We start from the raw sequence: 23,374 nt of genomic DNA on the forward strand, positions 1-23,374 counted from the left end.
GTCATGGAAAGAGCAGGTGTCCCTAATGTTTTGTACACTGTGTATAGCATCAGTTTAACTTTAACATCATGTTTTCTCTAATTCGAGTGCTATACGGACCTTGAGTTCTCACATCCCAAGAGTTCTCACATTCTGGCAACTCTACTTAAGCAATAACGTTTCGTCTCTCCTCCGCTATTTCCGCTAAAATTGTCACATGACAGATAAAAAATCCTGGCATACAGCATTCCCTTCACAATCTTTCTGTTATCATTTTTTTTAAAGTAGGCTATTCCATCCTCCGATTACGACAGGAGGTCAAAATGTTAGCATGCCTTCAATTCGACAAAAATGTGTGATATTTGAGGGACGTATATGTAGCAGACGCAGTAACGTGCAAGAAAACAGGAGTTATAACAATTTTGGGGGGGACGACTCCCAACTCAATCACGGGATATCCTGCTAACTTAACAGGAGCGAATAGTTTATCTAGGCCTACGAAAGAGGAGAAAAGTACATTTTCAAGGGAAATGTAATGCTAAAAACAATGTCTGAACCAGATAAAAAGGAAATCACTCCAGAAGAGGCGCCGGAAAATGGAAAGGGGATAAGAAACAGTGGACATACATCTGAAACTGTGAACGGAAAGACAAAGGGTGTAAGTGATATTTTGTAGAATGTTGCTGACGTATCACCTATCGGTGCTCCGTTACATTTCCAAGTGATACGTTATATAGTATTTTCTTTCTGTCGTTGTCTCATCACATAACCTCATACGTAAGTTGTTTGCGTTCGTGCAGAGTACCGTATATGCATAGTTTTATAAAGTTGCTCTGGCCTACTGTAAGCTGTATATTTTTTTAAATCATGATAATAATGCATGAAATAGTCATGCTCCAACTATAGGCTCTCTTACTGGCATGGCAATAATCCGTTTTGTCACAGCCAACACACCACGCGTGTTTTCCTTTAACGTTTATATTATACATGTCATCATGTTTGTTTGCCTATATTGGGCGGAGCCTTTTCCACTTGAAATTAGAATTTTGGTTCATTGCACACTAACGTTACTTAATTATCTTCAGTTGACTGTGTTGCCTTGACACTTATCAGCCTATGTACATTATACATAGTCAATGTCCCTATTTGCTCTAATGCTTTACTGACATCAAGGATCCCATGGATTCATATGATCATAAACTGTACCCATTGCATGACTTGACCAGTTGGATCACACACTTCATTTTTCACCCAGCGCCTGTATTTTTCAAGCGTCTTAGAGTGGTCGTGCTGACTTGGGATCACAGTTTTACCTTTTTACATGGACAGGTGGGTGCTGATCCTAGATCAGCATTCCTACCTTGAGACACTTTATACATATAATAAACCTATAGACCCTACTGTTTTGTGTTGTCTAGATATGGCTATGATATTGCATATATACTAAAGGTTTCATTTGCGTAGAGTATTCACCGGCTGCTTTTATTGTCTGTGGGGGTGTTCCAGGATTTTGACCTGGCAGCAGTGTACGTGTCAGACGCCCAGTATAACAGGAACATCTTTTTTGACACAACACCTCAAGCTATAAGGTAGGTAGAGATGGTTATGTTTAATGATGTTAGGTTATAGTTTCCAGAGCATTCAACTGGTTGAATATATCGAAATAGACAGAGCGTGTATTAGAATAAATACAAATAGATAGAATCTTGTCACTTGTAGCTTAAGGATAGCATTAAAGGTAGTCCTGCTATCATAGGCCGTATTTGTGTGTGTGTGTGTGTGTGTGTGTGTGTGTGTGTGTGTGTGTGTGTGTGTGTGTGTGTGTGTGTGTGTGTGTGTGTGTGTGTGTGTGTGTGTGTGTGTGTGTGTGTGTGTGTGTGTGTGTGTGTGTGTGTGTGTGTGAGGAACAGACGGGGGAAAAAAGACAACCCTCTCTCTGACTATATATGGTTGAAGATATTGGATAATTCCGTTGAAATATGATTCTGGTTGTTGCTTTTTTCCCACAGATTGTACTTGCTCTATAACCATTGGGGGTTGCAGATCCTGGTGTATGCGTTCATCCTAGTGGACCTGGCTTTGGCCATCTTTGAAGACCCAGCCGTTGTCCCTCTGCCAATATGGGTAGATATCCACAATGATATTCCTCTCAACTTGGTGCAATTCTCAGTCTTTTAAAACGCAAATATTTTGGCCGAGAGATAATGAAGCATTCCAAGCAGTATGCAGGAATTGTCTCTTGAAACCGTTACAAATAACCCAGTTTCTTTAGGCTTGTTGTATTGCTCTTTTCATGTTTTAAATATATCCACAGTTGTCCGACAGTTGTATTATGTGTAGCACTGTGTGTGACCTCTGTTTTTTGATGAGAGTACCAGGGTCGTGTTCATTAGGCCTAGGGCACATTGCAGAAATGTTCTGAAACTGAAATATTCTCATTGAACAAGTTCATGTAACCCCTCCTGTTTCAAAGCATTTTTTTCCTGTTTGCACCAAATGAACACCACCCCGGTCAAACTGGATTGAATTGCTAACAATTGGTTGTGCATATACCATTTTTCCCCGAATTGATAGCAGGCACACATTGTTTTTGTCTCCCTCAGGTGACCTCAGTGATCGAGCTTGTCTGTCTGGCAGCCTTCACTGCTCGGCTTGTGCATTACGCCAAAGTCATTCCCCGGGAAAGGTTTTGGAAAGACCCCAAGAACATCTGCATCTTTGTCATCATTTTGGTAGGCGCGACTCAACTACTGCAATGGAATAATTTTTAGGTGCAGGAATAAAGCACAGGGGAACAGCAATATTCCGCGGACCTCTCATTTCTTATCTGTATTATTTTTCAGCCCAGCCCTGGTGTACTCAAGTTTAGGGAGTGCGTATTACCCTCATGTTCTTTAGTGAAATACAATATAGTACAATACAACTTTATTTGTCCAACTACTACATCGGAAATTCCTTGTCTGCTCTGCTCTCTCCTACCTCTCCTCACAAGACATGAACACTAGGGTCATTGTGATTCAGTATGCATATCTCTGTCTAGATACAGGTACCTGAATAATACATTTTAATTTATTATAATACTTCTTATCCGGCGACAGCTTATACATATTCTGTATATATGAACAATACTGGAATCAAATCCAAAACCAAGGTATTGCTAACATGTATTAGTCTCGGTCGTTGAAAGAAATCGCATAATACTTTGGCCAAGAAGGAATTGGGAAATGCACCCAGTGACTGTCAGTGTAGCAGCATTTGAAGGAACTGTATGACAAGTTGAGAATGTGCTGAGAAGTGCTTTGCACATTGTTGTGAAACAACCTTTAGCCCGAAGTTTCCCTGTGTCAGGGATTCTCAACTCCTAGTTACTGCCTAGTGTTAACGCTATGACTCAGTTTGATTCAGAATAAACAAATGACTCATTTTGAATGCACTGTTGGACACCGCTAACTCCTGTATTGACCATGTATCCAAACATGTATTGGTAGCGATAGATATATATATATAGGTGGTAAAACATATTTCAATGTAAATTGTATGACTGGGGTGGTGTTGACTCTTGATTGAGCAGTGTGTGGAAAAGTGGAGCCCAATGTTGGAACCCAATTCCAACTTCCAACACTGGGCTCCAATTTAGGAAGTTTGAGAATTGCTCTGAAATAATCCAAAATGCTGAATTGCAAATCAATCACTAGCCATTACACTCACCCGCTTCAGGATTGGATAGATGGAAACAATATGGCTACAATACAATTACCACACTAAATCTATACAATTTACTTTGATCTCCAGGAGTCGTTAGAAGCCGATTTGGAATTTAGCTTTGAATAACTACTCCCATTACAATGAAAGAAACGAGGTAATAATTGACATTTTTCTCCTCCTCAGCTCTCACTTGTTGATATGATAATTTATGGGGCGTTGAAAGCCAGTGGTTTCTACGCTGTCCGCTGGTCGCGGGTACTGAGGCCCCTCCTACTGGTCAATATCACTGAGGGACGACAGGTAAAGTCTGTCTGTCACACACACCATTTTCCCCCTGATTCAGAGGGATTGGGTTAAATGCGGAAGACACATTTCGGTTTAATGCATTCAGTTGTACAACTGACTAGGTATCCCCTTTCCCTTTCTGTCACTCACTCACATTCTCTCTTCCTTCCTCCAGCTCCGGAGAGCGTTCCGAAGCATCCGGAACGCACTGCCTCAGATCCTCTATGTCTTCCTGCTTTTCATGTTCAGTGTGCTCATGTTCTCACTCATGGCCCTCAAACTCTTTGGGAAAAGGTAAGTCAGGATCAGGAAGTCATATGGGCATGACCTGCCAGCATTGTAAAATCTAGAACAGGGGTGACCATTTTGTCTGCAGAGGCCTGGTCTAAATGCAGGCCTTTATTCCAGCCAAGCATTAACCCTAGGATGCATAGTAAACATGGCGCCACAAGAATGCATATGCCGGGTCAAAATGACCCGATAATGTAATATCTGTGTTTTATTGATATGGGTCTAAAATATTATCCATTTTGTCGAACATAATTATTTTGAGTGATGATTTGGACCTTTTAATTATTATTTTATTGTTTAAAATGTTTTTAGTCGCTCTTCAACAGTTTGATACACATTTCAATGATAACATATTATGAAATTCCATAACGGATATTGACAATATTAGCATCTTTTTCTTACAATCAAAGTTTCACATTCAACCTTTTAGTATGAAGAACAAAATAAAACCACCTTAAGCATGTTTTATAATATTTCTTAACATTTATTTGAAAATCCAAAGTTCATCATCAATATAAATGACAACACTGACAATTGTGAATTTAGAAAACATGAACACTAAAAGGAACAAAGTTTGCGTGTGTGTGATGCTTACTTATGCTGTCTTGGTCCATGCATTTGTTACAAACAACAAGCATGTGACTGTGCTCTTTGCAGACGGGTGTGTTGCACTGAGAACACCAGCAGCTGACTTTCCTATCCTTTGCGCTTGGGCAGAGCTGGCACTTCTTTCTCTTCTGGCCCTGCCTGCTCTGAGTGGTGGTGGCATGGCTCTCTTTCATCACCCCACAGCTTTCCATTGCCTCAGTTCTTCTGTGGAGATGGGAGAACCTTCCAGAAGGACAACCATCTCTGCAGCACTCCACCAATCAGGCCTTTTATGGTTGAGTGGCCAGATGGAAGCCACTCCTCAGTAAAAGGCACATGATTGCCCGCTTGGAGTTTGCCAAAAGGCACATAAAGACTCTCAGACCATGAGAAACAAGATACTCTGGTCTGATGAAACCAAGATTGAACTCATTGGACGGAATGCCAAGTGTCACGTCTGGAGGAAAACTGCTCGTCCACTGTGACGCAATCGCTGGGGATGAACCTTTCTCTACAGTTTGTCCGGGAAAAGGTCCCACACATACCAGAAGGCTGCCAGGTGGTCCGTTGCTTCTCTGAACACACTGGTCCTCTTGTCATCAAGCCTCAGGTATCGACGGATATCCTCATATCTTCCGAACCGACATGGTGGCCTTATACATTGGATTCTGCAGTGGATCCAAAAATAGCTCCCGTGTGGAGATATCCTACCGGTTCTCCATGCCTGAGAGGAGGGTTAAACCAATGAAGGCCTTTAGTTCCTCTTTGTTGACCTCTCTCCACTCTGTCCCTTTTGCTGTCGCTCTTCTCCATCCTTCTAAATGTGTACACTTTAGGACCTCCTCAATGATGTTGTCACTAATGAACAGATCCAAGGCAACTTTTGGTGACACAACTGTTGACCCCGGCACAGGCCCTGGGCAGATCCTCAGGATGTTATGGATTCTGGTCCTGTCTTTAGTGGTGGGAGATGTTCACTCCAGTAAGACCCCTTTTTACTCACTCTCCTCCTCAGAGGAGTCCTCCCCATCTGTATAATCTTCTAGAACAGCTGGACTACCAGGTGCATCCACAACTCCAACTTTACCCACAGGCACATAGTCTGTGCCATCTGAATTGGATACTTCTGAGTCAGAGGCACAAATGGCTTCCTCATCCAGCATCTGTTAAACCATTTTGGTTGTACAGTTGAAGTCGGAAGTTTACATGCACTTAGGTTGGAGTCATTAAAACTTGTTTTTCAACCACTTCACAAATTTCTTGTTAACAAACTATAGTTTTGGCAAGTCGGTTAGGACATCTACTTTGTGTATGACACAAGTAATTTTTCCAACAATTGTTTACAGACAGATTATTTCACTTATAATTCTCTATCACAATTCCAGTGGGTCAGAAGTTTACAAACACTAAGTTGACTGTGCCTTTTAAACAGCTTGGAAAAATCCAGAAAATGATGTCATGGCTTCTGATAAGCTAATTGACATCATTTGAGTCAATTGGAGGTGTACCTGTGGATGCATTTCAAGGCCTACCTTCAAACTCGGTGCCTCTTTGCTTGACATCATGGGAAAATCAAAAGAAATAAGCTAAGACCTCAGAAAAAAGATTGTAGACCTGCACAAGTCTGGTTCATCCTTTGGAACAATTTCCAAACGCCTGAAGGTACCACGTTCATCTGTACAAACAATAGTACGCAAGTATAAATACCATGGGACCACGCAGCTGTCATACCGCTCAGAAAGGAGATGCGTTCTGTCTCCTAGAGATGAACGTACTTTGATGCGTAAAGTGCAAATCAATCCCAGAACAACAGCAAAGGACCTTGTGAAGATGTTGGAGGAAACGGGTACAAAAGTATCTATATCCACAGTAAAACAAGTCCTATATCGACATAACCTGAAAGGCCGCTCAGCAAGGAAGAAGCCACTGCTCCGAAACCGCCATTAAAAAAAGCCAGACTAGGGTTTGCAACTGCACATGGGGACAAAGATTGTACTTTTTGGAGAAATGTCCTCTGGTCTGATGAAACAAAAATATAACTGTTTGGCCATAATGACCATCGTTATGTTTGGAGGAAAAAGGGGGACGCTTGCAAGTCGAAGAACACCATCCCAGCCGTGAAGCACGGGGGTGGCAGCATCCTGTTGTGGGGGTGCTTTGCTGCAGGAGGGACTTGTGAACTTCAAAATAGATGGCATCATGAGGTGGAAAGTTATGTGGATATATTGAAGCAACATCTTAAGACATCAGTCAGGAAGTTAAAGCTTAGTCCCAAATGGGTCTTCCAAATGAACATTGACCCCAAGTATACTTCCAAAGTTGTGGCAAAATGGCTTAAGGTATTGTCAAGGTATTGGAGTGGCCATCACAAAACCCTGACCTCAATCCTATAGAACATTTGTGGGCAGAGCTGAAAAAGTGTGTGCGAGCAAGGAGGCCTACAAACCTGACTCCAGCTTTGTCAGGAGGAATGGGCCAAAATTCACCCAATTTATTGTGGGAAGCGTGTGGAAGGCTACCTGAAACGTTTGACCCAAGTTAAACAATTTAAAGGCAATGCTACCAAAAACTAATTGAGTGTATGTAAACTTCTGACCCACTGGGAATGTGATGAAAGAAATAAAAGCTGAAATAAATCATTCTATCTCTTCTATTATTCTGAAATTTCAAATTCTTAAAATAAAGTGGTGATCCTAACTGACCTAAAACAGGGAATTTTTACTTGGATTAATGTCAGGAATTGTGAAAAGTGTTTAAATGTATTTGGCTAAGGTGTATGTAAACTTCCGACTTCAACTGTATATCTGTCTACATTCTTATGAGCCTCTTTATGAAACTGCTTTTACTCAATGAGTTAAAAAGGAGAAATGAAAACGGTGATTAATGAACATTAAAAACAAGATTATATTAATTACTTCAATTTTATTGTTGTAACAAAGAAAAGTCAATTTGACGAGTGCAATGCAGTGGATTCCATAGGAAATACATACGGGTCATATTTGACCCACACATGAAAACTTGGGGTAGGGAAGCAAACAATTTTTTACTTAAAAAAATAAGAAATTAAAAAAACAAAACTAGGGTTAACAAATCTGATTCAACTCCTATTCTATCAAGCCTTTTATTAGTTGAATCAGGCGTGTTCATGCTGGGTTGGAACAAAAGCCTGCACCCATGCTGGTCTGGTATAGTTGGCAAGCAAAGAATTACTACCAAATGCATAGCACTTCATAAAGTTGCTCTGAAAACTACCGTAGTTGCCTCTATAAGAGAAGGTCTAGAATCAGCTTTTCTATCCCAAACCTAATCTTAGCCCCTCAGAGCACTGTTTTTCTTTCTGATGGTTATGTCATCCTACACCGTCCTTGTGTGGTTAGTAGAGGACATCCATCCATACTTCCTGTTTGCAAAGAGGGAGGGGGCTAGGATCAAGTTGCCCTTAGACACTCAACCAGGGTGATTTCTGAAGTTTTATTTTGGTGGGGGGGGGGGGGCATTGTTGTTGGACATAATGCACACCACATTTGTGCTGCTGCTTTCTCCCTAGGGGCCTTAAAACAATAGAGGGACGCCCCTATTTCACCAACTATCTGGAGATTGTCTTTGATCTCTATGTCCTAGTCACGACTGCCAACAGCCCGGATATCATGTGAGTACCCTGGATACATTATCCAACCATATTTCCTTATGATTTTTGTTAAGACTTTATTGTGATTTTTTTAATGAAATCTAGCAATATTTGAATTCTTCTTTTTAAAGCTAGAATCCTTAATTGAAAAAATAACAAAGCTGGCACCCCACCTCTGTTTTGGTAAAAAGCTTAGGGATGGGCTTTGAGAAATGTAACCACTGTCAAATTCATAGACAGAGCTATGAATGCAAGGGATGACCATCCACTATATCACAAATATAGTTTTAACCATGTTTTGAGGCTAGACAGTGTTTGTTTTTACTCCAATGTTTGTAAACAATCTTATGTTTTGGGTTCTGATGGAGTATGACAGTTGGACTGAGCTCATGAGGCATTTATCAGTTATTCTTTAACTTTTTATGGCTGCAGGGGCAGTATTGAGTAGCTCTGATTAAAGGTGCCCATTTCAAACGGCCTCGTACTCAATTCTTGCTCGTACAATATGCATATTATTATTACTATTGGATAGAAAACACTCTCTAGTTTCTAAAACCGTTTGAATTATATCTGTGAGTCAAACAGAACTCATTTGGCACAAACTTCCTGACCAGGAAGTGGAAAGTCTGAAATCGATGCTCTGTTCTACTTCCTGCCTATACATGGGCATGATACGTAAGAGTATACGTGCACTTCATACACCTTCCCCTGGATGTCAAGAGGCGGTGAGAGAAGAAATTTCGTGTTTATCTTGGTCTGAAGTGGAATAAATCCTCTTTGTATGACGTGTCCCTCATTTCCGGTTTTCTAGAGAGCGCGCAGGGGGACATGGATTTGCCTTCTGTTTAGCTGCCGTTATAGTCGACTAATATCTCCGGCTTTGATTTTATTTGATACATGTGACCATATCATCGTAAAGTATGTTTTTTCAATAAAGTTTCATCAGATTATTGAAAATTTTTCGGGAGTTTTGCCGTGTTCCGTTCTCTTCCGTTTGTTGACATGGAGAGCGTCGTGCCACCTGGCTAGTGTGCTTGCTAATTGAAGAGGGAAAGTTGCCGTTCTAAATCCAAACACCGATTGTTCTGGACAAAGGACACCTTGTCCAACATTCTGATGGAAGATCAGCAAAAGTAAGAAACATTTTATGATGCTATTTCATATATCTGTCGTACATGTGAACTAGTCGTGGGCGCCCAACGTTTGGGTACTCTAGCTATACCGAAGCTGCATATCGTAATGAAGTTATTTTTAGAATTCTAACACTGCGATTTCATTAAGAACTAATGGATCTATCATTTCCTATACAACATGTATTTTTTAGTTATGTTTATGAATAGCTATTTGGTCAGAATATGTGTGTCAGAAAAAGTGTCAGTAAAAATCCGGACATAGTGGGAAAAAGTAGCTAAGTTAGCACAATGTGTAACCATTGATTTCAGCTCTAAATATGCACATTTTCGAACAAAACATAAGTGTATGTATAACCTGATGTTATAGGACTGTCATCTGAGGAAGAAAATCAAGGTTAGTCAAAAATTATATATCTTTTGCTTGTTTGTTACGATCGCTTACTTTTGCTACTGGGAAATTGCTTGTGTTTTTGGCTATTGTGGTAAGCTAATATAACGCTATATTGTGTTTTCGCTGTAAAACACTTGATAAATCGGAAATATTGGCTGGAATCACAAGATGCCTGTCTTTCAATTGCTGTACACTATGTATTTTTCAGAAATGTTTTATGATGAGTATTTAGTTATTTGGCGTTGGTGTCTGTAATTATTCTGTCTGCTTTCGGTGCAATTTCTGATTGTAGCTGCAATGTAAACTATGATTTATACCTGAAATATGCACATTTTTCGAACAAAACATAGATTTATTGAATAACATGTTATAAGACTGTCATCTGATGAAGTTGTTTGTTGGTTAGTTTGGTTGGTTCTTGGTTAGTTAGGTTGGCTTTGTGCATGCTACCTGTGCTGTGAAAAATGTCTGTCCTTTTTTGTATTTGGTGGTGAGCTAACAAAAATATACGTGGTGTTTTCGCTGTAAAACATTTTAAAAATCGGACATGTTGGCTGGATTCACAAGATGTGTACCTTTCATATGCTGTATTGGACTTGTTAATGTGTGAAAGTTAAATATTTTAAAAATATATATTTTGAATTTCGCGCCCTGCACTTGAGCTGGCTGTTGTCATAAGTGTACCGACGTCGGGCTTGCAGCCATAAGAAGTTAAGAATCAATGGGTATTTATCATTAATTTAAAAGTCAGAAAATGGATGTAGCATTTAAGGATTCTAGCTTTAACTGTATGACTTTTGATTTGTAGTGCAACTTTAAGCTCAAAGTGCATGCCCCTTTCTATATACACTCAGTGGCCAGTTTATTAGGTACACCCATATAGTACTGGGTCGGATCACACTTTGCCTCCAGAACAGCCTGAATTCTCCGGGGCATGGAAACGTTGCTCAAGGGACCTAACGTGTACCAGGAAAACATTACCCTACCACCACCAGCCCATACCTTTGAAACCAAGCAGGATTGAGCCATGGACCCATGCTGTCTAGGCCAAATCTTGACTCTGCCACCAACATGACGCAACAGGAACTTTGATTTGTCAGACCAGGCAATGTTTTTCCACTTTCCACTTTTCCTCAATTGTCCAGTGTTGGCGATCGCGTGCCCACTGGAGCTGCTTATTTTTGTTATTAGTTGATAGGAATGGAACCCGGTGTTATAGCCCATCCGTGTCAAAGACCGACGAGTTGTGCGTTCCCGAGATGCCGTTCAGCACACCACTGTTGTACTGCGCCGTTATTTACCGATTTGTGGACGGATGCACCATTCTCGGTAAACCCTAGACACTGGCGCGCGTGAAAAGGCCAGGTAGACAGACATTTCTGAGATACTGGAACCGTCGCACCTAGGACTGACGATCATACCACGTTCAAAGTTGCTTAAGTCCCTCGTTTTGCCATTCTAATGTTCAATTGAACAGTAATTGAATGTCTCTGCCTATCTGCCTGCTTGATATAGCAAGCCACGGCCACGTGACTCCCTGTCTGTAGGAGCGAACCATTTCCGTGAAAGGGTGGTGTACCTAATAAACCTACAACAATTTTGCTGGGAGTAGATTATACTTGCAATGATGGTGATACATGGTGGGTTTTGCCTACTGAAGTTGAATAAACTGGTTGTTAGTCGCTCTGGATAAGAACCTCTGCTAAATGACTAAACTGTAAAATATCACATGAGTAATTTAATTGTTTAATCTTTAATATACAGACACTTACGTGGACAAATCTTTTTGTATTTTTGTCTTTTTCCCTACGTAGGATGCCAGCGTACAACTTCAGCGTTTTCTTTGCTGTGTTCTTCATCACCTATATCCTCATCAACACCTACATCTTCATGTCAGTGTTCTTGGCGGTCGTGTACAACAACTACAAAAAGTACCTGAAGGTAGAGTGGGTGGACACGACAATGATATAAGCAATTTCTTTGCAGATTTGCTCCTTTTGTTGGTTCTGATATGATTTGTTTCATTCTGTGTCAGAGCGTGTCTGAATGAGCTAGTTGAACGTCACATAACTTTGATAGGTTGTTGCTTAAAGGTAGCTATTTTGAGTGCTTTTGTGTTTTATTATGAAATTCAATATTGGTGACTTTAAAATGTAAGTAGCCTTGGCTTGTGTGAGATGGAATGGCTCATAGGAGAATCTCCTGGCTCTGTAGCTTAAGGCAGCTTGGTGTACAAGTACACCCCCCAAGAAAGGATGCTAGTCTATCGCAGGGCCTTACCCTCAAATCTCCTTAATGCTAAGTGCCAAGCAGAGACCCACCAGGTCCCATTTTTACAGTCTTTGGTATGACGCCGCTGGTCATCGAATTCCTAACCTTCCAATCTCAGGGCGGACACTCTAACCACAAGCCCGCTGAGTTGGTGAGAAAAGTGAGCGGCTGATAATTGTGTGGTGTCTAAAAGGACTCATTTATGATAACCCTCTCATCACTTTCCCTAGGTGGGTGTTTGTAGTCTAAAGTATGCTTTCCTTCATCTTCACTGATCTGAGGTTGTAGGTCAAGTGATGTCACTTTACCCATGTGCTTTGTGGTGAAGTTTCCTCTAGGTCCAGGTCTAGGATCCCCTCCCCCATTCCTAACCTCAACCATTTGTGGGGTAAATGCTAAACTGAGCCAAGGTCAGTGTCTACGGGCAACTTCATCCTACTCCTATCCTATGTACCCAATCAGGAAGAAGTTCGGCAGCTCGTCAGGGCCAAGAGGCACAAGATGGTGCGTGCCTTCGGCGTGCTGCAGGAGAGGAAGGGAGAGGAGGAGCCTGTGGTAAGCCAGGCCTGTTGGAACCAGCTTGTGCGGTTCGTCCAGCCGGACATCAGCAACGCTCACAGGGAGCTTCTGTGGAGCGTCTCCGACGACAACAACAAAGGCTGCATAGGTGAGTGGTTGGCGTCTACTTCACAGAGAGACCCACACAAAGCTGTGTTACATGCTGAGTAAATTGCAGATGGACCTGTATAGGTGTTTAATATGTCAGCTAACATCCACATCATATGATATAGCCATTTGAAGTCAAAATTCCCAGTCACTGACATGGTACACAACCATTGGTTCATGCAATGCAATGCCTGCAATGTAGTTACCCTGGAACGCGACCGTAGTGTTACCCAAGATGACAAATGCAGCACCTGCTTTGAGCTGAAGCCTTAATTCATTTAATCCGTCCATCCACCTGTGCAGGGAAAGTGGCATTTGTTCAGCTTGCGGACCTCCTGAACATCCAGGTGATCATGATGAAGTCACGGCCTCACCCCCTCAAGACATGGCTCCCCTCTCTCTATCTCTCCTCCCCCAGTCGTCTCGTCTGCCGCATGGTCCAGCACAGGTGAGTGCAGCCAATGAGTGTAGACGTTACTCAGCAGACGTACAGGGAAGAGGTTTGGGGGAGCGTGTGAAAGTATCTGAAAGTAGACAGTGCCTTCGAAAAGTATTCAGACCCCTTAACTTTTTCCACATTTTGTTACAGCCTTATTCTAAAATACACTGCTCAAAAAAATAAAGGGAACACTTAAACAACACAATGTAACTCCAAGTCAATCACACTTCTGTGAAATCAAACTGTCCACTTAGGAAGCAACACTGATTGACAATAAATTTCACATGCTGTTGTGCAAATGGAATAGACAAAAGGTGGAAATTATAGGCAATTAGCAAGACACCCCCAAAAAAGGAGTGATTCTGCAGGTGGTGATCACAGACCACTTCTCAGTTCCTATGCTTCCTGGCTGATGTTTTGGTCACTTTTGAATGCTGGTGGTGCTCTCACTCTAGTGGTAGCATGAGACGGAGTCTACAACCCACACAAGTGGCTCAGGTAGTGCAGTTCATCCAGGATGGCACATCAATGCGAGCTGTGAAAAAAAGGTTTGCTGTGTCTGTCAGCGTAGTGTCCAGAGCATGGAGGCGCTACCAGGAGACAGGCCAGTACATCAGGAGACGTGGTGGAGGCCGTAGGAGGGCAACAACCCAGCAGCAGGACCGCTACCTCCGCCTTTGTGCAAGGAGGTGCACTGCCAGCGCCCTGCAAAATGACCTCCAGCAGGCCACAAATGTGCATGTGTCTGCTCAAACGGTCAGAAACAGACTCCATGAGGGTGGTATGAGGGCCCGACGTCCACAGGTGGGGGTTGTGCTTACAGCCCAACACCGTGCAGGACGTTTGGCTTTTGCCAGAGAACACCAAGATTGGCAAATTCGCCACTGGCGCCCTGTGCTCTTCACAGATGAAAGCAGGTTCACACTGAGCACATGAGCACGTGACAGACGTGACAGAGTCTGGAGACGCCGTGGAGAACGTTCTGCTGCCTGCAACATCCTCCAGCATGACCGGTTTGGCGATGGGTCAGTCATGGTGTGGGGTGGCATTTCTTTGTGGGGCCGCACAGCCCTCCATGTGCTCGCCAGAGGTAGCCTGACTGCCAATAGGTACCGAGATGAGATCCTCAGACCCCTTGTGAGACCATATGCTGACACATGCACATTTGTGGCCTGCTGGAGGTCATTTTGCAGGGCTCTGGCAGTGCACCTCCTTGCACAAAGGCGGAGGTAGCGGTCCTGCTGCTGGGTTGTTGCCCTCCTACGGCCTCCACCACGTCTCCTGATGTACTGGCCTGTCTCCTGGTAGCGCCTGGACATGCTCTGGACACTATGCTGACAGACACAGCAAACCTTTTTGCCACAGCTCGCATTGATGTGCCATCCTGGATGAACTGCACTACCTGAGCCACTTGTGTGGGTTGTAGACTCCGTCTCATGCTACCACTAGAGTGAGAGCACCACCAGCATTCAAAAGTGACCAAAACATCAGCCAGGAAGCATAGGAACTGAGAAGTGGTCTGTGGTCACCACCTGCAGAATCACTCCTTTTTTGGGGGTGTCTTGCTAATTGCCTATAATTTCCACCTTTTGTCTATTCCATTTGCACAACAGCATGTGAAATTTATTGTCAATCAGTGTTGCTTCCTAAGTGGACAGTTTGATTTCACAGAAGTGTGATTGATTTGGAGTTACATTGTGTTGTTTAAGTGTTCCCTTTATTTTTTTGAGCAGTGTATATTGTTTTGTTTTCTTCAATCTACACACAATACCTCATAATGACAAGGCAAAAAGAGGTTTTTAGAAATGTTTGCTAATTTATTTAAAGTAAATAACATCACATTTTACATAAGAATTCTCACCCTTTACTCAGTACTTTGTTGAAGCACCTTTGGCAGCAATTACAATCTTGAGTCTTTTGGGGTATGACACTACAAGCATGGCACACCTCTATTTGGGGAGTTTCTCCCATTTCTTCTCAAACTCTGTCAGGTTAGATGGGGAGCATAGCTGCACAGCTATTTTCAGGTCTCTCCAGAGATGTTCAAGTCCGGGCTCTAAGTCCTTGAGTGGCACTCAAGGACTTAGAGAGACTTGTCCCGAAGCCACTCTTGTGTTGTCTTAACCTGTTTCGGCTGGGGGTTCCGCTAGCGGAACGTTTCGACAACATCCGGTGAAATTGCAGAGCGCGAAATTCAATAAAAAAAAAAAAATTATATTTAACTTTCATACAATCACAAGTGCAATACACCAAATTAAAGCTTAACTTCTTGTTAATCCAGCCACCGTGTTTCAACTAATCCAACTTTAGGTATTTTAAAATGTAAATAATCGATAAAATATAAGACGGGATAAACTGCGTTCAATAGCGGATAAAATGAAAGTGGAGCGAGCTTCAGGTCACGCGCCCCAAACAAAACAGTCCACTTGGCTATCTACCCAGAAAGAAAATGGCTACTTCTTCATTTCTCAAAGGAAAACATCAACCAATTTCTAAAGACTGTTGACATCTAGTGGAAGCCATATGAACTGCAACCAGATGCCTCAGAAATCTAGATTCACATAGAAAACCAATTGAAAACAGTCACCTCAACAAACAAAAAAATCCTGGATGGTTTGTCCTCGGGTTTCGCCTGCCAAATAAGTTTGGTTATACTCAGACATAATTTTAACAGTTTTAGAAACTTTAGAGTGTTTTCCATCCAAATCTACCAATTATATGCATATCCTGGCTTCTGGGCCTGAGTAGCAGGCAGTTTACTTTGGGCACGCTTTTCATCCGGACGTGAAAATACCACCCCCTAGCCGGAAGAGGTTTTAACTGTGTGCTTAGGGTCGTTGTCCTGTTGAAGGTGAACCTTTGCCCCAGTCTGAGGTCCTGAGTGCCCTGGAGCAGCTTTTCACCAAGGATCTCTCTACTTTGCTCCGTTAATCTTTGCCTCGATCCTGACTAGTCTCCCAGTCCCTGCCACTGAAAAACACCCCCACAGCATGATGCTGCCACCACCGTGCTTCACCGTAGGGATGATGCCAGGTTTCCTCCAGATGCATTCAGGCCAAAGAGTTAAATTTTGGTTTCATCATACCAGAGAATCTTGTTTCTCATGCTCTGAGAGTCTTTAGGTGCCTTTTGGCAAACTCCAAGCGGCTGTCATGTGCCTTTTACTGAGGAGTGGCTTCCTTCTGGCCACTCTACCATAAAGGCCTGATAGGTGGAGTGCTGCAGAGATGGTTGTCCTTCTGGAAGGTTCTCCCATCTCCACAGAGGAACTCTAGAGCTCTGTCAGCATGACAGGGTTCTTGGTCACTTACCTGACGAAGGCCCTTCTCCCCCGATTGCTCAGTTTGGCCAGGCGGCCAACTCTAGGAAGAGTCTTGGTGGTATATAACTTCTTCCACTTTAAGAATGATGGAGGCCACTGTGTTCTTGAGGACCTTCAATGCTGCAGACATTTTATGGTACCCTTCCCCAAATCTGTGCCTCGACACAATCCTGTCTCGGAGCTCTACGGACAATTTCCTTTGACCTCATGGCTTGGTTTTTGCTCTGACATGCACTCTCAACTGTGGGACCTTATATAGACAGAAGTGTGTTTTTCCAAATCTTGTCCAATCAATTAAATGTATCACAGGTGGACTCCAAACAAGTTGTAGGAACATCTCACGGATGATGAATGGAAACAGGATGCACCTGAGCTCAATTTCGAGTCTCATAGCAAAGGGTCTGAATACTTATGTAAATAAGGTATTTCTGTTTTATTTTTAATAAATGTGCAAACATTTCTAAAAACCTGTTTTTTGCTTTGTCATTATGGGGTATTGTGTGTAGATTGAGGATTTTTATGTATTTAATCCATTTTAGAATACGGCTGTAACGTAACAAAATGTGGGAAAAAGTCAAAGGGTCTGAATACTTTCCCAAGGCACTGTATATCTTTGTGTTTCTTTCCGTGTGTGTGTGTGTGTGTGATATCCAGGGCGTTCATGTACACCTACGACCTGATCATCCTGGTTAACGCGGTGTTCATCGGCCTGGATGAGGAGGACCCGCTGATAGCCAACGTAGAGTGGGCTTTCCTGGTTCTCTATCTCCTAGAGATCCTCCTCAAACTGTACAGCTTCGAACCGCGTGCCTTCTTCTCCAGACACCAGTTCTGGAACTGGTGAGAATCCCAAGCATTTTTGTCCGGTTACGCGGGCAGCAATTTAAGCCTAGTCCTGGACTAAAAAGCATGCTTACTGAAGAATCTCCATTGAGCTTGCTTTTTAATCCAGAACAAAACTCAATCTTAATCTGGGAAACCAACCCTTTATGTAGGCAGTAGTAGTATACATAGTATAATTTGTTGTTTTCCCTTCAAATACTTTGAACGTTTTGAGGGTCTGCACTTTTTTGACTGTTCCAAGCTCAATCAAGCACGGCTAAAGTTGAAAGAAAGAAAACCAGTACTATTTCAACCCAGGTCTGCTCAATATTAGTAGCAAAGTTTTATGTTCCCCTTACGTCATGTAGATGCAGCATCCCTAATTCTGTGACCAAGGCTTGCGTACTTAAGTGGTACTAGCTGATTAGGTATATGATGATTGAATTGCAATGAAAGGAGACCGTTTCTGCTTCGGTTTAGTTACTTGTGTAGTAATATCTTCCTCACCACTATGCACACAGGTTTGACACCATCATTGTCATCACTGCCTTGATTGCTATGATCATCAATTCAGCAGTGAAATTATGTAAGTAAAACCTAAATCTGTGTTAGGGAAGGGAAAAGGGATACCTAGTCAGGTCTTCGACATTTAACCCAAACCCTCTGAATCAGAGAGGTGGCCCCCCCACCTATCAGGCCTTAATTGACATCCATGTCATCGACGCCCATTCCAGCAGTGTACTACTACATATTTTTAAGTTTGAGGATTCAAAAGCAAAATGGGCCATGTTCCTGGACACAGACTAAACGTAGTCCTGGATTAGAATTCCATTAGATTCTCCATTGAGCATGCTTTTTATTCCAGGATTAGGCATAATCTGCGTCCGGGGGAAACCGGCCCAATATGTCTTTAAATCTAGCACATTGTGTTATCGATGACTTCCACTCTTTCCTCACAAACAGTAAATTTGTTATTTCTTTGTTATTTTTCTTTAAGGGCTCAGCAGCAGTGTGCCTACATTTCAGATTGTAGTCCACCATGCCATTTGAGAGAACTTTTACCGTCATTGTTTATATTAAGGCAAATACAATATCCAACTTAATTGCCCATTTTTGTGTGCGGTTTGCTGTTCCTCATGAGCCACCCTCTGATGGCGGCTCATTGTTAATGCTGGCTGCTGTTGACATTGAGCTAACATTGGGGTGTTACGTTATTTCAACGCTGTGCTGGCTCTGGGAAGCAGGAGTGGAAGGTCACCTATAGTAAGCCTCTCATTGGTTTGTTGGAGTCACCCTATTGTTTCTGTTGCCCATAGCTCTTTGACCCTTTCATGTATTATTTTAAACCTATTGAATGAGGGGTCATCGTTATGTTTCATTTTTGAAAATGAGCAAAAGTACAATGAAAGATTAAAATAGTACTTTATTTATGTTTTATTGATGACTTCTGATAGATACTCATCAATTACATTATTGAAAAATCAGTATAGTATATAATGACATTGGTAGTGGGTGGTATACATTGGCGATGGATGAGGTGTTTCCTACTGTGAGGAGCTTGTTGAAAAGCGCTATAAATCAAACATCTGCCTCCTATGTTGACTTGGGATGCTGTTTATTTTCTTTGTGTCCTTTTTTTCTTTATGCTATCGTCGGTGCCCTCTTGCATCATAGAACACATGCATGTAAAATGATTTAGCCCTCCGAGTCTGCCGGGCGCTCATGTTGTGATGTTCATGTGGTTTGTCCCAGCTGGAGGCTACACCAGCCGTCAGATCCTAGACATTGTGTTCATCCTGCGCATCCTGAGGCTCATACGAGTGGTGGACAACATCAAAAGGTTAGGAGGTCAAGGACTTCCATTTCCTGTATGAGCAGTGTCTGGTGTGTGTGGGCTTCAACATTAAGATGTGAAACATTATCAAACCGTTTCCCTTAACTACCAGCGCTAGTATCTGCAGTAGCTACTGTGACAAAATGAATTTGCAGAAAGACCTATACAAGTCGGATATGGTTGATTTTGATATTCTTATTCATAGACTTGGACGTGGAACTTTTCCTGATGTTCTCTCTCCCCTCAGGTTCCGTGCCATCATCAACACCCTCATCAAGATTGGACCAACGATACTCACATTCGGACAGCTCATTATCGTAAGTTTTTTGTGTGTAGTTAAGTTAAATTACACCAAGAAGTTATTGTGTTTTATTAATGATATTTATGGACCAAAGTGTGACCCTATTCCTGCATATTGAGCTTAAAGTGACAATCAGGATAACAAAGTGTACTCCCCTCCACTGTTTCACTAAAAAGCTGAGGGATGGGGCTGGAGAAATGTAACCACTCTCAAATTCATCGACAAAGCTATGGATGCAAGGACTGACCATCCATGAAATTGTAATTATAGCTGGAACCATGTTTTGAGCCTATATGGTGTTTTACATTTACTTTGTTTACAAACATTGGAGTAAAACAAGCTTATACTGTATTTTGGGTTCAGTTGAACTAAGCTCATGAGATTGAAATCATCGGATATCCCTTACAAGCGTCAAAGGTCAAGATGAATCAAATTCCCAATCTATGAGCTATGTATATCCAGCTATATGCCTCAACCCTAAATGAATGGAAAAGATAAGGATTACAATTGGGGTGCTTATGTCTTCTGTTCATTTTGGATTATGCCATACAGCTGGATCTACAAATGAGATGGTCTTGGTCATTGACTCATATTTACATTACTGTATTATGATGGCTGAAAACATCAGACAATTGATTGGAGTGAAATATCCCTCTATGTAATCCTGTGTTGCAACTGATTGATTGACTGCATAGATGTCCCATGTATTTTTCAGGTGGTCTATTACATATTCGCCATGGTGGGAATGGAGCTGTTCAAAGGGAAAATACTCTTTTTCGAGGCCAACTCCACTGATCCGGCTAAGGCATTCTGTGGAAACCCTCTGCTCAAAAACTCAGTGTTCGCCAAGCACAACTACTGCAGGAACAACTTTAACGACGTCGTTTCCTCTTTTATACTCCTACTGGAACTCACCGTGGTCAACCAGTGGCATGATATCCTTTTCCAAGCTTGGGGAAATACAGATATTAAGCTAAAAACCAATACTTTTTATGTACTCTTGTGAAAATGTTGCTCCAAGATTGAAATTGTGTACTGTGATGTACAGTAAGCAGTGGTCACTGACTAAAACTTTACAGTGTGTAGAGGGTTAAAAATGAGATGAAATTGCACTGTAACTCCTTTTTCTTTACTAAACAGTCTTCATGGCTTATTTTAGGACCCAGACAACTGGGTCGTTTCTCAGTGTTTCTCAAAGTTGCCAGGCTAACTTGACCACTCGGTGAAGAATTGTTACTGTCTTATTATTTTCTTTAATGTTGGTCCCACTGCTGTCCAGCGGTTTCACCGCAGTCACTCACATCTCAGCCAGGATGTTCTTCGTCCTCTTCCATATTGTAGTTGTCATCATCATTATCAAGTAAGAACAAGTTTCCTTTGAAATACTGAGAACCAAACAAACATTTCTCAATGATACTCTATTGCTGAATTACAAATCGACCCCTAGCTCCTATTACACCCCCCCCCCCCCCCCCCCCCCCCCCAATCTTTTGATTGGCTTGGAGGAATGTCCGCCATATTGCTTATACCCATGTAATAGTTTCAGATCTGCAGGAGTACCTAGGAGGTGGTGATATGACTTGGTATTTGATAACTCACTTTGAGAATTGAGTATCGCATGCTTTTTTCCCCCTCAGTATTTTCATTGCTTTCGTCCTGGAAGCCTTCTTCGTGGAGTACACCGTAGACCAAAGTAATCTACAATCTTCACTGGAAAAGAAAATTGAGGAACTGGAATTGGGCGTCAAACAGTACGTGCCTGATAGTTTTGCAATTAGAGAAGAATAATTTTTTATGCCATGGCTTGATTTCGTATTGAGTCAGAGGGGTGAAAGTGTAGCATGCATAATTTCCTGTAGCCATGAGTCATGTTCCAAGCTAAACCACATACAGTATTCATGATGCACTGCCTTAAAATAAAGGGTTTGCTAATTGCTTATTGGCCAGTAGATGTGGCAGACTGGGGGATGTTCAGTGAGGTGAAATATTCAGTGTTCCAGATAGAAATGTGATGAATCGAGTTGATACGATTTCCTATTCAACATGACAATCATAGCTGCTACAATCTATGCAAAACATTTCAGAACATCAGAACGTTCTGTAATGATGTATCCTCCTGAACAGCCATGTTTATCTTGATGTTATTGTGCTTTCTCTTTGTGCCAATCAGAGAGAAACTGGATGGAAACTTGGTGGATGCCATGGAAACGAACGACAATGATATGGGCACTTCTGAGTCGACCAAGGAAAAACCTGCACTCATGTTCAAGATCGCCTGTAAAAGTAAGCTTTGAGGAGAATTCATTGTAGCACTGTCTGAATCACCTGTATGGTGGTATGTATCATACCATCATTTTATACCTTGGAAATCTATTAACGTGTATGGAAATATATGCATATGAAAATTCATGCATTTTCAAATATTATGGCTGCTATAATGTGTTGTGTATTCTGAATGCACAATCATAGAATCACATTGAATCATCATAGTTTAACACAGTATGTGATGAATTATGATTTACTACCCTGAAAAAGGTTATCAAAAACCTGTGTTTTCAATAGGAAAATGTACATTTGTGTTTTTTGTTAGACAAGTTCTACCTGAATAGGACCTTCCCTTTTAACCATCTGTACTGATCTCAGCTTTCTGCCTGCTTCCTCCCAGGATACAAAACCGTGGATGGTTTGTTACAGAGGATGTTTGAGGCGGACCTAGACCCAGAGGATTTTGCGGAAGACGAAGATTTCGATCCCAATAACCCATCAAATCTGAACTTCCCAAATCCAAACTTTGATTCTGTATAGCCGTGGTCAGAAAGGGAATAAATACACAAATACTCTAATTTAGCTTTCTGTTTTTTTACTGGAATGCCTTATATTATCATACCTAATACTATATTTTATGAAATATTTCTAGAGGTTTATGTAAAACACAATACACTTTAAACGGGTAATATTCCTCGATGTGATATTTAGCTAGCTATTTTTCTTTCATTTACTTATTTTTGTAAATCTCTCACACAATCCACATTCATCAAAAATGAGATTGTATTCTTGTTTAAGTATAGATTATCAAATGCTGTTTGATAATCTCTATCATGAAGGGAAAACTGAAATGATATCAAATGGAATATCTACTGAGGTAATTTGATGCAGCATAAAAGGTTGTTTCTATTGGGAAATCTGACTCAAATACAGACTTTCCTCATTTATTTTTACTTTATTTATATTGTCATTTATGCAAAGTTTACCGGATACAGATCAGGCCTTCTACTGGACTAAAAAACATGTTCAATGCAGAATCTCAATTGTTTAATCTGTGTCCAAGGAACCAGCCCTCGAAGTTCAGTCACATCCAACCATTACTCTGTAATGATTATAGATCAATCAAATGATGTTTGATTATCTATGTATCTATCTATGTACATCATTATTTCTCTATTAATAAAGCATACCAGCTAAGGGCTTTCTTGTGATGTATTATGTGCAGCCAAACCAACATTTCATGTAACCAAGCATTAATTTACTAGAGACTGGTTTGCTCTGACATCAGTCACTTTTTCAAGTAAACTTTGGCCGTTTGGTGCATAGCCTACCCTACCTGACACCGTGCAGTGATTATTGCGATTGGAAACGGTTGGATAGCTACAGTGCCTTCAAAGTATTCACACCCCTTAGCTTGTTCTACTTTTGTTGTGTTTACAGGCAATAAAAAAATG

At 41.6% G+C, this 23,374-nt stretch overlaps 1 protein-coding gene across 1 annotated transcript; it reads left to right on the forward strand.

Moving 5' to 3' along the window:
- Window positions 1-514: 514 nt before the first annotated feature.
- Window positions 515-23,121, forward strand: tpcn3 (two pore segment channel 3). The gene is made up of 19 exons (XM_039015895.1): window positions 515-637; window positions 1,486-1,568; window positions 1,989-2,103; window positions 2,583-2,711; window positions 3,868-3,984; window positions 4,145-4,263; window positions 8,396-8,497; window positions 11,815-11,941; window positions 12,734-12,938; window positions 13,241-13,385; window positions 17,353-17,538; window positions 18,042-18,106; window positions 19,273-19,360; window positions 19,602-19,671; window positions 20,371-20,590; window positions 20,925-21,015; window positions 21,293-21,406; window positions 21,826-21,938; window positions 22,321-23,121. The coding sequence occupies exons 1-19, from the start codon at window positions 515-517 to the stop codon at window positions 22,458-22,460; spliced, it is 2,352 nt and encodes a 783-aa protein (XP_038871823.1). The 3' UTR covers window positions 22,461-23,121.
- The last annotated feature ends 253 nt before the right edge of the window (window positions 23,122-23,374 follow it).

Source organism: Salvelinus namaycush, chromosome 2 (assembly GCF_016432855.1).
Source record: "Salvelinus namaycush isolate Seneca chromosome 2, SaNama_1.0, whole genome shotgun sequence".
In the NCBI taxonomy this organism is placed as follows: Eukaryota; Metazoa; Chordata; class Actinopteri; order Salmoniformes; family Salmonidae; genus Salvelinus; species Salvelinus namaycush.

Bases quoted from the DNA above. Each gene is read 5' to 3' on its own strand.
- tpcn3 (XM_039015895.1), top strand. From the start codon at position 515: ATGCTAAAAACAATGTCTGAACCAGATAAAAAGGAAATCACTCCAGAA. The intron at 1,569-1,988 runs GTAGGTAGAGAT...TTTTTCCCACAG, and splicing joins ACAACACCTCAAGCTATAAG to ATTGTACTTGCTCTATAACC. The intron at 13,386-17,352 runs GTGAGTGCAGCC...TGTGATATCCAG, and splicing joins TGCCGCATGGTCCAGCACAG to GGCGTTCATGTACACCTACG.